The sequence below is a fragment of the Eupeodes corollae genome, chromosome 3 (assembly GCF_945859685.1).
Source record: "Eupeodes corollae chromosome 3, idEupCoro1.1, whole genome shotgun sequence".
NCBI classification, from domain to species: domain Eukaryota; kingdom Metazoa; phylum Arthropoda; class Insecta; order Diptera; family Syrphidae; genus Eupeodes; species Eupeodes corollae.
In genome coordinates this window covers 122,658,099-122,671,618 of record NC_079149.1, presented here as the reverse complement: position 1 = coordinate 122,671,618, position 13,520 = coordinate 122,658,099, and the positions used below count along the sequence as shown (strand labels likewise).

Genomic DNA, 13,520 nt, shown 5'->3' with positions numbered 1-13,520 from the left:
TGTTGTTGTTATTATTATTTTTCTGAATGTAAATAGAAGAAAAAAGTTGAGAGAAACAAAAAAGACAAAAAAAAAAGAAATACCGCGCGCACTTCTTTCACATTTTGCTTGAGATTCTTCTTCTTTTCTTTTATTATTATTATTCATCTTCTCTTTCTTTTCATCGTTTTTTGCGCTTGCTTCTACAATGGACCATTTCTTGGCAATCATCATCATTTCTTTGACTCTTTTTGAGATGGTTTTGTTTGAGATGAATTTTGTATTTCCTTTTTATTCTCTTTATCTCGCTCATTCTCGCGTTTCTCTATTTGGTTCTGATTTTCTTATTCGTTTTTATTTTGTTTTAAAGTTCGTTTTTATTTTTGTGAAATTAATTAAAAATTGAAAGGTAGCTAAAACCAAAAAGGAAAAAAATATACAACCTTAGAATGGTAAAAAAGAAAATACAAAAACACATTTCCTTGGATTTAGAATAAAACGAAACAAAAAATAAGGAAATAAATGAAGATTAGACTCGTAAGTGAAATAATTAGAAGAACATAGATTAATTAGATATTTGTGGTCATCTGTCTTTTTATAGAGTGTGTTGAGAGAAGAAGTGCTGAAGTTCCTGCAACTACACAACAGCAGGCCAAATCTATAGAGAGTGTGGTTTTTCTTTTAACAAACTCGCAGCCGATTCGCAGATTTGTATAAAGAGAGTCACCGCCACCACCACTGCTACGCTCGCTACCTTCAACCACGTTGACGATGACGTCTGAGCAAATTGAGATTGTGCACCAGGCACACGGTTTTTCTATGTTGCATTGGAGGTCTTCTAGTTTTTTGTTTCAATCTCTTTCTTTGGGAAAGTTAGATTCGTTTGTTAGGAAGTAAAATAAAATACTTATGGCGGCTGTATATGAGATAAAGTTGGATTAAGATTGAGTTTTCATGGTAAAAGCAATTTTTGTGCTCTACTTGTCACCACAAGAAAAAAAAATGGAACACATCACAACCAAAAGGGCACAGAAGGGAAAACCAAGATTTAACTTAGATTTGTTCGTTTTCTGAGAATGACTTTCTCAGAAATTTTACATAAATGTCTTGAGAAATACTTTAAATTTGACATTTTGTTAAGGAGATAGTGAACTTATTACCATGAACTAGAAATAAAAAATGTTGAATTTAAATTTCAGCTTAAGAAACAAAAGAGTTGAAGTACGAACTTGAATTTATATTTATCTACGTTTTGTTGTAATAGGTAGATTTATATCACAAGGAGTCTTAATATTTATTAAAGTTCTCATATTTTTGACACATTAGATCAAGCCATTTAACTATCAGCCATATCTATGGATGAACAAATCCCACAAAATGCACTGTGGTGTCATATTATAGGTGCAATTTTAACAACTTTATCACATTTGAAACTAAATGTTATTGACACCATCAACCTATGCAAACACACTTTAACTTAATTTATTTTTGGAGGCATTAGAAAGACAAAAAAAAAAACATATTTATATATTTTAATAAATGCAAATTGCTAGTAGTTCATTAGCAAAAGCAAAATCAATTTAAATTTTATTTTTTCTTTCATCTAAGAAAAAATTAGCATGTGTCAAATAAATTTGACAAACAAAGCATGAAACACACAATAGAAAGATATGCCGTTTCTATTGATGTATTCAAAAGACATTTATGCCAATGTTTAACTAAATCTTTTTGTATTTTTTTTTTGATTTTTTGGTTCTATTTTGGGGGATTGATAGCTTAATTAAGTAATCGTGTGTGTGTGTTGATTCATTTAAATGGTATTCTGCTAATATTGAGCAATTATTTAAATATTCGATAAAACTTTATAATTTTGGAAATAAATAATAAAATAAATTATGTGTTGATGTATAAATATTTTTGGAATAAAATATATTAAAAATCAGTTTCAGTAGATTTGTATTTGATAAATAAAATTGATTTAGGAATTTCTTTTTTTAATAAAATCACTTAGGGCCTTGTCTCTGATATTTGTCAGTCGAATGAAAATAATAATTTTTGATGATTCATTATCTTGGTATGGAGTCAGAAATTCTACTCAATACAACCACTTCCAAATATGTAGAGTTGAATCTCGTGTTGGGCGCCACTCTCTTTTAAATTGAAAGTGAAATAACCGTTTTGGTTATATTTAAAAAAAAACAACAAAAGAAAACATGAACTTATAATAGTCAGCTGAATTTTGTTAATGTTACATTTTATTTTATTTATCAAAATATCCAACAACCTCATTTATTATCTATTGTGTATATGTATGAAGTATTGTGTTGGGCGCCACTAAACTCACTAGAAGCAAATATAACGAAGAAGTTATCTCTTCCTATTTTTCCAAAGTTCGCATTGTGTTTTAACTTCAAACATATTAAGAATATTATTAACCCCTTGAGTGCTTGTAAATTAAAACAAAAATCTGCGAATGCTAGCTAACTTGACTTAATCTGTTCACGCTGAAATAAATAAATTAAAGTTATCTAAGATCCTAGAATATTAAATAAAACCACAATCAATAACTCCACATTATTTCTGTCAGCGATTTTCCAAAAAAAGAGGAAACACAGAATATTTTAATAAAAGGTAAAGTTTCCGAAGGAGAATGCCAAGTTTTTAGAAGAAAAACAAAATTTATCCCAGAATGTATATCTAATAAGCCTTAACCGTCAACCTTTCAACTGTTCAAAGATTTGTTAAGCCTCACGTTGGGCGCCACTTGGGTAATGTGAAGGCAATCATATTTTTTACGAATCATCGCTTGAAAACCAACACAAAACTTCTAACGCAAGTACAAACAGAAAGAGTGGTTGTAACTGAATCCCATGTTGGGCGCCATTATTTGAACTATGTATATAATAGAAAAATAAGTAAATTTTTGTTGTATTAAAAATTCAAAGATCAGTAGCTTCCCAAGAATAAAAATTCTTTGTTACTTTTAAAGTTAAGTTTTCTAAGAAGCATGCTGTCTTCTAAGAAATCGTGAAAATTTCTTCTACTTTTTCTAATTGAAACTATCTCCACCCTTTTTAATGTAATTCCAGCTCAAGCATTAACTTTAAAATAATTCGTCTTTTAATAGAAACATTACTTGTCCCAAAATTACGAATATATATCCTATTGACTACTCGTTGTGAATATGTTATCTCCAGAAGCTAATTTCGTATTCATCTGATCAACACTTCACGTCTTCATTAACCGTTCCAAAATAAAAATAAACTAAAATCAGAATATTGTTATGTATGTTGTCAGAACACATCCGACAATCTATAGGCAGAGAGGATGCAATCGTGTCGTTGTCTTTTATATGCACCATATAGCGCGCATCCCAGTGTGTGATCAGAAGAAAAACAGTAGATCTACTAGCAACAAAACAACTATACAGAAAAAAAGAAAACCTTTTATTTCTGTTTTGTTGAGAGAGCTCGATTCCAGTGAAATAGTCATTTCGGATGATAAATGTCTTCCTTACGTGCATCGAAATCCAAAACCATAAGAATAGGCCAACAAACCAAAAGTAACAAACAGAAAAATAGAAAAACCTCTAAAAAAAGACCAAAATCCAGAATAAGAAAAAACATGAACCACCAAAAAGGTAAAATCCTAGTTAAAGGCCTAAAAGCATTTAACCCCCACGCTTTGGTATCTTTCTCTCTTTGCCCTCGAACGCATTCCATTAAGTTCTTTAGGTTTCTTAAGGTTAAGACACAGCGTTCCGTCTCTATTTTTTTTGTTTTGCGTTTGGTATGCTTTCAACTTTCCTGTGTATATGCATCTACCTACCTACCTTGCTATCTACCTAACCTACCGAATGGAGGAAAGGTCGGTCGTCCATCAATCTCCGGTCCAAAGTGAAGTGCCTATTTGTTAGAGAATGAGAATGAAATTCGAAAGAACAAAACAAGATATAAAAAAAACTTCGGATCTTTTTCTTTCCATTTCATTTGTTTCAGGTGCCTTTTGAGTCTTTTGGGGCAATAAGGAATCTTTCCAACGCCAACAACAACAACAAAAATCATGTACAACCAAACACACAATACAATTATTACATTTCAGAATCTGAATGACGAGGTGAATTTTTTATTCGTAATGAAATTATAATTCGAATGAAAATAAAACAACAAAAATAAAAATAAATGTTCATGTCTGAGACAAGGAACAATTTATTTTTGATCTTCAATTTTCATGAGTGACTATGCAGGTCTTTAGCCGGATTTTAAAGAACAAATTGCTTGGTTATTAAATCAAGTTGCATGAAGACAACAAAAAAAAATATAAGAAATTATGGTTCTTAGAAATTATTGTTTGTTTCGATTTTTGATCATATTTGCTGATAAATTTCATTTAAATTTGATGAAGTTGCATATTTTGTTTGAGTTTTTGGGGAAGATTGTGGTGAACTTAAATTGAGGATCACTTATCGTCTGGGTGATGACGTCGTCATTGGCTTCTGGAATTCATGTGAGAATTGTTCTTTATTATGATATTTAAATTGTGGTTAGAGATAAGAATGGAATGTTCTGGTTCAATGAAGAAGAAACACAACCTCGAGTACTTGGTATTCTCGAGATTGAATTTTGAATGAGAGCAAGCGTGAGAGAGATCCAAGCGATAAATTAAAGGGCAAAGTCCTTGTTCTTATCTAAGACTAGTACATTCTCATAAACATCTTGAAGAGCATAGTTCAATTATAGAAAAGCTTGTTTAACTTATTGAATAATCAACAAAAATGTGCCTTTCATTGCAATTCATGGAATTTACTTACTTTGCACAAGTAAGAATTGTTCAAATATTCATGTTGTAAGATATCCCTAGCTATAGCTGTCTAATTGATACATAAATACACATTAGAGTTTTATATTTTGTTACGAGATTAACGTCATCAAGTGTGAGTTATTTTTTCATCTACTTATATGAAAATTTTGGCGAATCAATGTTTATTTAAAATTGCTTGATTTTTATATAATAAAACATCAAATTTTCTTTTTTAATTTACCTGACTTAAGTTAAATCCTACAAATATAAAATTCGTTTTCTCTTTTGCTGAGTCTTAAGGATAAGCTGTGCCCAGATTGGGATTTCCATATAATTATTATATATACCAGAGCTAGTTGCATCTGTCTTAAATAAAATATAATCGAATACTGGGTTGATTTAGATTTGTCAACTTATTTCATATTATTATCATTATTTCATATGAAAAAATGGCGTCCAACGTGAAATTTCCCTTTGCAAAACTACCCAACAAAATGATTACTCTTTATTCTGTAGCAAATATCGGCACTAGAAGGATCTTTTATTTCTTAAGACTAGCACCTTTTGAATCTCAACATGATCTTTTTTAAGAAATGGCGCCCAACGTGAATTAGATATTTGTTTGTTGATCTAATTTACTAGGGATATATTTCAAATTTCATATTAAAAGCATTTTTTTAACACTATGCTCTCTGAATCTTTGCAAGAAGCCCAAAACATTAAAATTGCACATAATACGAAGCTCTTGATTGAATATACATATGTCATATTTCATATTATTGAATAAACATTGTATCTAATTTATAACTTTTTAGTTGTATTTTCCCTTACAAATATTCCATCAAACTAAAAGAAAACATCGTTTGTCATTTCAGATAATCCTCATCATTGGACATTTTAAGCTTGCTTTGAAAAATATAATTAAACTCATCAACTATGTCACCGTCATCCCTCAATCGGTGATCTTTGGATGTTATCCTATCGTCAAAACGACCAAAACGACGATCCCTAATGAATCACACGCGAACGAAATGTCAAAGGATTATCGAAGCCACATGCAAATGGGCTTCGTAAGAATGGCTCAATATTTATTTTGTAAAAAATCCAAAACCAAGTCAACAATAAATAAAAAACAAATACAAATAAAAACAATAAAAACCCATACAAATATTAATAATAATAAAAAGAACTTAAGGCTGACAACACATCATTACCATCAACATTATCATCATTACCATCAAAATAAAAACTACGACTTAAGCATACAAAAGAGCATCAGGCGAAATCCCATGGTTCTATGGATTCTTGTGATATGTATAGTGTTTTCAGCGACGGGTGGTGCTGCAAGCGAATATGTGCGAAATTTGGAAGTGTCCGAGGGGGTGCCGATCGGGCGTCAAATCGGTTTTATCGGTGATGTTAACGGTAGGATTGACAGTGGTCCGCCATATTTGATAGTGCCTGTGCCGGGTAGTGCTGTTGAAACTGATTTGTCGATAGATCACACAACCGGTGAGATACGGACTAAAATCCAGCTGGATCGAGAACGTCGTGCATCGTACAGTCTGGTGGCGATACCCCTCAGTGGGGATAACGTCCGCGTAGTGATAAAAGTACTCGACGAAAATGACAATGCACCCACATTTCCAACACCCGTCATGAATATCGAATTCCCTGAAAACACTCCGAAAGAGGTAAAACGCACATTGAATCCGGCGCGAGATCTCGATCTGGAACCGTTTAACACGCAGTCGTATAGTATCGTGTCGGGAAATACGAACGGAGCGTTCCGTTTGGCGCCACATCGTGAAATGGACGGAGTGTACTATTTAGACCTACAGATCTTCGGATTCCTCGACCGGGAGACAACGCCAAGTTACAGTCTGGTCATCGAGGCAGCGGACGGTGGCAGTCCACCCCTGAAGGGCCAAATGACCGTCAATATCACCATCCAGGATGTGAATGACAATCAGCCGATTTTCAACCAGAGTCAGTACTTCGCCCAAATCGCCGAAAACGTGACGGTGGGGACTAGCGTGCTGCAGGTGTACGCTTCCGACACCGACGCCGACGAAAACGGCCTGGTGGAATACTCGATCAATCGACGCCAAAGTGACAAGGAGCAAATGTTCCGCATCGACTCGCATACGGGCATGATATCCGTCAACAAGCCTCTCGACTTCGAAGCAAAGGAACTACACGAACTGGTGGTGGTGGCAAAGGACCACGGTGAACAGCCACTCGAGACCACCGCCTTCGTGTCGATCACAGTGACCGATGTCAACGACAACCAGCCCACTATCAATGTTATCTTCCTCAGTGACGACGCTACCCCGAAAATCTCCGAAAGTGCCCAGCCCGGTGAATTCGTTGCTCGAATCTCAGTCAACGACCCCGACTCAAAGACCGAATACTCAAATGTGAATGTCACGCTGCAAGGTGGTGACGATCATTTCGGTCTAACCACACGTGACAACATCATTTACCTGGTCATCGTTGAACTGCCACTGGATCGTGAAATGCAACCCAACTACACTCTGAGTGTTGTGGCCACCGATAATGGCAATCCACCGTTGCATGCCTCGAAGACGATCTACCTTCGCGTGACCGATATTAACGACAATGCACCGGAATTCGAAAAGGACGTCTACTATGCGAATGTTATGGAAGTAGCCGATCCGGGTACCTCAGTCATTCAAGTGGTAGCCGTCGACAAGGATGAGGGCAATAACTCAGCGGTGATTTACTCCTTAGTTGATACGCCCGAAACGCACTCGCAATGGTTTCAAGTTAACGCACATACTGGATTAATAACAACACGAGCGCATATAGATTGCGAAACAGAACCGGTCCCGCAATTGAAAATTGTCGCTAAGGATAATGGACATCCACCGTTATCGTCGACAGCTACCGTTTTGGTAACAATTCACGATGTCAACGACAATGAGCCTATATTCGATCAGAGTTTCTATAATGTTTCAGTGCCGGAGAAGGAACCATTGGGAAGGTGTATTTTAAAGGTGAGTCTTTTATTTGTCTTATTATTTGGTATTGTATAAGATGTGGGTTACAAAATTATGGGGAAAATGTCTCTCCTTTTTGTTTCTGAAAAGGTCTATGGGGAGATTGTTAGAAAAATCAAACGTGATGATGAAGAGTTTAAGGAAGTTGAACAAAATGAACCATGTAACCTTCCATTAACCATCGCTCATATAGAGGGGCTGCAACTATCAAGCTTTAACCTCAAGTCATTCCGGCAGTACGAAAGTAGTTATTGTTTTTTAAACGAGCCATTTAAGATAATTGAAAAATTGCAATGGGAATGCTGCCAACTAGCGAATTACACCCTTCGAGGCAAAAATAAAAAGAAACCAAAACAACGAAGAATTCTATTGTTCTTTTGTTTTTGTTGGCTTTGTACGTCTATGAGGCCTGAGCAATTACTCACTGACCACAGTGAAATTGTTTTTCCATCTAAGCTTATTCAATTGTTAACAATAACAACAACAGTGGTAGATGGCGGTGGCGGTGCCGGCGTCGCAACATGACACATTGAAGGGTACAAAAACATAAGAAGACAACAAGAAACTTAAAGGAAACAATTTTTGTATTTTTGTTAAGTGGAATTCTACAAAACGGTCTTCCCACACACAATCGACTAATTTATCTTGGTACTTGTCTTTCGGGTTGTCAATCAAATTTTCAATAATTTTGTATTCGTTTTTGTTGTTGTTTTGTACTTGAATATATTTTGTTTTAATTCAATGTCATGTTGGGTCTAAAGATATCTCCCATATCTCATTACATGTAATCGTAAAAAAGCTTTCTCTTGTCAAATTGTGAAATATACAAAATAACTATGGGTAATCCTATTGTTTTGAGGTGTGTTTAACTGACCATTTTTATCGATAATACCAAATCTATTGAATTTCATTTGTGCCTGTGTTTCCCATTATGATTATTATTTTATTTTAAGGTAAGATGAGGCAACAGTTTTTTTTGTTTGTACTTTAAGGTTTGAAACGATAGATGGATGCGATGTATAGAGACTCACGACTTGGCCTCAAAACAAAAATATGTCTGAAGTCAGATTTTTCTATGTTTTTGATATGATGATTGAAGTTTTTTAGAAAAGCAGAAGAAGAAGAAGAAGAACAACTAAACAAAAATTTTGACAACTTAAAATAAATTGAAAATATGTTTTTTTTTTTGGAGTTTTTTGATGGACATATTTGCTAAAAACAATGAAATTTCATAAATTATATTTTCGTCTTATTAAAAAGCTTTTAGTTTATGCAAAAAAATAAATTAATAAAACAGCAGGGAATTGATTAATTTGGAGATATCAAATTTTTTAAGTGCTTGTTAGTTAAAGGAATGAAAAGTGATGTCTTAATAGGTTAAGTACTTTGATGATTTAGCAATTTTTAAAGTAGGTAGTTAGGCATTTGGTTCAATCACCTTAACATCACTTCTATAAATAAATAGACAATGGGCAGCCACTTAGGTATTTTTTGTTGTTAATTGCCATTAAGATGTCATTGTGGAATTTTTAAAATTTTAGATGAAGGTATAGACTATTGTAATCCTGAAAACAGTGGATAATAATATAAATATACCCGAGAAATTATAAATAGCTCAATTTGGCTGTAAATTCCTTAAGATTATTAAGCAAGAAATCTTTTATTATTTGATCAATGTATGTGCATATTAAAATTGCGCTCAATATGAGAGTTGTTTTAGTTAGTTATCTAAAAACAAGTTGATTGAATTACTGTACAAGAACACGTTGCAAAATGTAGGATTTTTTGATATTTTTGTGAGGTTACCTGATTCTAGTGTAGAGTAAATGGCGCCCAACAAGAGTTTGCCATTTTGTTTCTGTTTGCCATTGAGGTTTCTTAATTACTAATTCTAGTAGCGACCACCAGAGAATGTCGCCTATAAACAACTTTTAATGTACATACATTAAACTATTGATAAGTTGTTTAAAAATTGTTGCTTAACGCAATTTCTGTTTCTCTGTATAACTAAGACAACTGTATTATCTTTCGAAATAAAAATGGAGCCCACTGTGGTTTTTATTAAGGTAAAATTTGAATGTTGAGACGGTAGCTTTTTGAATTTGATTTCTATAGGAGAGTTAATTGGGGCCCAACATTACATTTCGTTCAGAAACATTGACTTTACATATATTAAGTTAGTTTCAATTATTTATGTTAGGAAGTAGATTGCTTGTTATTAGATCTACTTCAATTTATTTATTTGACTAGGCGAAATGGGTTTTGGGCTTAAGTCTGTGCGATTTGTTTGGAATTTATATAAATTTCATGTTATTGGGCAATTTATCGAATAACTGTATAATGTTTTTGCATGTTTCATACTAAGTTATTTGAAACCGTGACCCATATTCAGTATCGGTATTAAATTAAAAGTATACAAAAAAACCGAAAATTCTAACTCGCTTTCGTCTCGTGCCCGTTATTTTCGGTACAATTTAAAAGAAAACCCAAAGTCTAAGCACCTCTTTTGTTAAAACAGCTGTCTTGATTGATTTTTTTGAGAATCTCAAAGAGTTCTTAAGTGCGAAAGATTAATGATTTGTTATATTTTACGAAATTAACGTCTGCAAAACTTTAATTTATCTTCGAGCGAGTAACAGTTATTTCATTTGTTTGCAGATTAATAATGATTTATTTCTGTGTTTTTATTGGTTAACTATTAATAAGAAACTAAATTGTTTTATTTTTTTTTCTCCGAGGCAATCATGCCTGGATGTCTCCTTATTAAACCTTTCATCCTCCTTAAAATTATTTTAAAATGAATGTAGCTTCTCAACAAATACTTATTCAATTTAAAACTCCCAAGGCTTCCCAATTCTTTGTGTTTAAATAAGAAAAAAATATCTAACCACTTGCATTGAGCTTTAAAATTTTTAAATGATCCTAAAACATTAAATATCTAATAAAATTAAACAAAAAAACAAAAAACAAGAACCCAAAAATGGTTGGCGGCCATGCTCGCATGCTCTCTCACAAATACACATACACACATATAGCTAAAAACAGCCTGCTGAAAACCATCGTCATCATCATACAACTTTGGCCTCTTATTCTCTTTGAGTTTAGAGATTTGTCTTAAATTTCAAAGACATTCACCATCAAACAATTTTCTTCTTTAATGCAAACTTTGTGTCTATTTTGCTATGTGTGTTTTAATACACAACACACTACATCATGCACACATTTATTAAATTGTCTAACACTACACTAATACATTTTTATTTCTTAAGAAAAAGAATAATACAATAAGAATAAAAAGTAAGAAGAAAAAAAACAACATTACAAACGTGAACGTGCCATTAAAATGGAATTTCTTACAAATCTCAATTTAGTATGCCCATGGGTAATGGTCCACACACAAGCCCCACAAGTTTTATAAGGAAGGTATGCCTATAAGTTTTTTTCTCTCTGCATGTTATTCACTATATCTCTTTTTCCTTTTTCTTCTCTTGTTTTATATTTCTTCTATTTTTTGTATCTTTTGATGTTGTTAATGGTTATATTCTCGATTCTCTCTCATTTCATAGCCATCTCATTATGCAGTGTGGTGAGTTTTGAAAAGTATGACAAAACAACAATAACAAACAACAAACAACAACAACAACTTGACAAAAACACACCGGCACATAGAGATTTTTACGATATTTCAAGGCGCACGACCGACACACCAAAACCAAACCAAACCAAAGACTCCAAAGCAAAACCGGGCTCTTGATGTTTGTTGCTTCTAAACTTCCTTACCTTACTTTGCCTTTGACTTGAAAGCATGTTCAAAATACAGGTACACCGAAAGAGAGACAAACAAAATACAAAAAATTAAAAAAAAAATGAAGAAAAATGAGAGAAAAACAAAATTCAAAAGAAAAGAAAACCGTTTTAACCTAACCAAGATGGCTGTATCTTGTTTGTGTGTGTGTGTGTAAATCTTGTTCATTTGGCATACAAAGAGCGAGGTATGGTATAATAATAAGTGAGGAATGAAGCACCGGTTTAAAGTAAGATGCCTACTCACTACTTGAACTCGCTCTATACGATGTCTGCACACACAGAGTTGTTAGTGAGGGTGTGAGAATTTTTCATATAGAATTTCTCACTAAGATTGATGGAAAATCATATCATTAATTCAAGTGCAAGGATGGAATTGGAATTGCATCAAGAGGCATAAGAAAATTTGAATATGTTGAAAATAAACAATAAAAATGTTTGTGAATTGTTAAAATCGAGTTCGGATACCAACTCTTTTGTTTGAAATGATTGATTTATTTGTTTTGGTGGCGTATAACTGATTTTTTTTGGTCAACAAGGTTGTTTCTACAATATAAATATGCAAGTTCAAATGTAAATTCCCACATCAGCTCTTTTGTTTGAATAGTGGAAAGTATTTTGTAATTTTAGATTATATTGAAAAGTTCATGAAATTAAATTATATTGCTAATGATAAACTATAATCAAGTTCAATGCTCAGCTCTTTTTTGTTTTATGAAATAATTGAAAAAAATGTTTTAACAAAAAAATGAAAGCAAAATTACGCAGCTTCTTGTTTAAAAGAAGTACATAATCGAACTTTTAAAAGATAAGATTTCAGTTGTCTTCTGTGTATTTGAAATAAAGAAATCATTAAAGCTTCGACAGTTAACTTTGAAACAGGGGTTTTAATAACTATGCCTCAAAATAACTATGGCACCCCACACCTTTTTAAGTGAGGCAGTCTATAAATTTCAGATTTAGATGCATTATTAAAGAAAAAATATCTTATATCCCGAATATCTAAAAGCTAAGTGAGGAGGGGGATTGAAAAAAAATGTATTATCGAAATTTCAATTCAGAAATAAGTCTCAACCTAAACCACTCAATATTCCCTTTCATTAACACAATTTTAATCTTATTCTTTTAAATCTCACACCATAACCTAACCATAGTAAAAACTCCATTGTTGCCACATTTTCTTTCTTATGCCGTAATTATATCCATTTTCGCATTCTTCTCTCTATCTCTATTATTCTTCTGTTCTTTTTAAGTTTTGCTATTTAAGTATGAATGCTCATGCTCATACCTCTACTAGTTAATTCGTTTATTTTTAAGTCTTCGTTTTATTTTCTTTGTAGAACAAAAATTACTGTGAGTTTTCTCTAAGTATTCAATGTCTACATTTTTGTCTCTCTCTCCCTCTCCCGGGCTCTCCTTCAGTGTCATCCTTCACTCCTTTGGCTGCAATTTTCTTTCTTCTTCTCCAAAACAAACCAAGAGTCTGAGTAAAAGAAGAAGGAAAAAAAGAGGAAAATTAAATTTTCTTCTATTTTCTTAATGGATTTTCCTTTTTATCGAAAATTCATTTAGTTATCGTTTTGTTTTGATGGTCAGTTTTTTTCTTTTCTCGTTTCGTGTTTCACTTCTTGTTTTTGTTTTTTTTTTTTCATTTTTAACATATTTTATGTTCCACTTTCATTCGTCCTACCGTTTCTCAATAATAATGCTGGGGTTTAATATTTTAACACCGATATACCAACCGACCAAGGAAAGAAAATAATAATGCAAATGTGCAGTAGCCAGTTAGCCTAAGGTGGTGTTCTTGTTTTGATCAAAGCTAAAACAATGTTGAACGCACGAAACATCACACAATTTTTATATATACGTACATCCAATCATCGTAACGTCATATTGTTTTTGTTGGTGTGATCG

The 13,520-nt window shown here is 32.9% G+C and overlaps 1 protein-coding gene across 1 annotated transcript in view; it reads left to right on the top strand.

Annotated features, from left to right (window-relative positions):
* The window catches only part of LOC129952828 (protein dachsous), a 232,028-nt gene that overhangs the window by 19,659 nt on the left and 198,849 nt on the right, over nucleotides 1–13,520 (top strand). Inside the window, exon 2 of the mRNA XM_056065679.1 lies at nucleotides 5,655–7,799. Within this exon, the coding sequence (XP_055921654.1) occupies nucleotides 5,811–7,799 (1,989 nt within the window). The 5' untranslated portion in view covers nucleotides 5,655–5,810. The remainder of the gene's footprint in view (nucleotides 1–5,654; nucleotides 7,800–13,520) is intronic.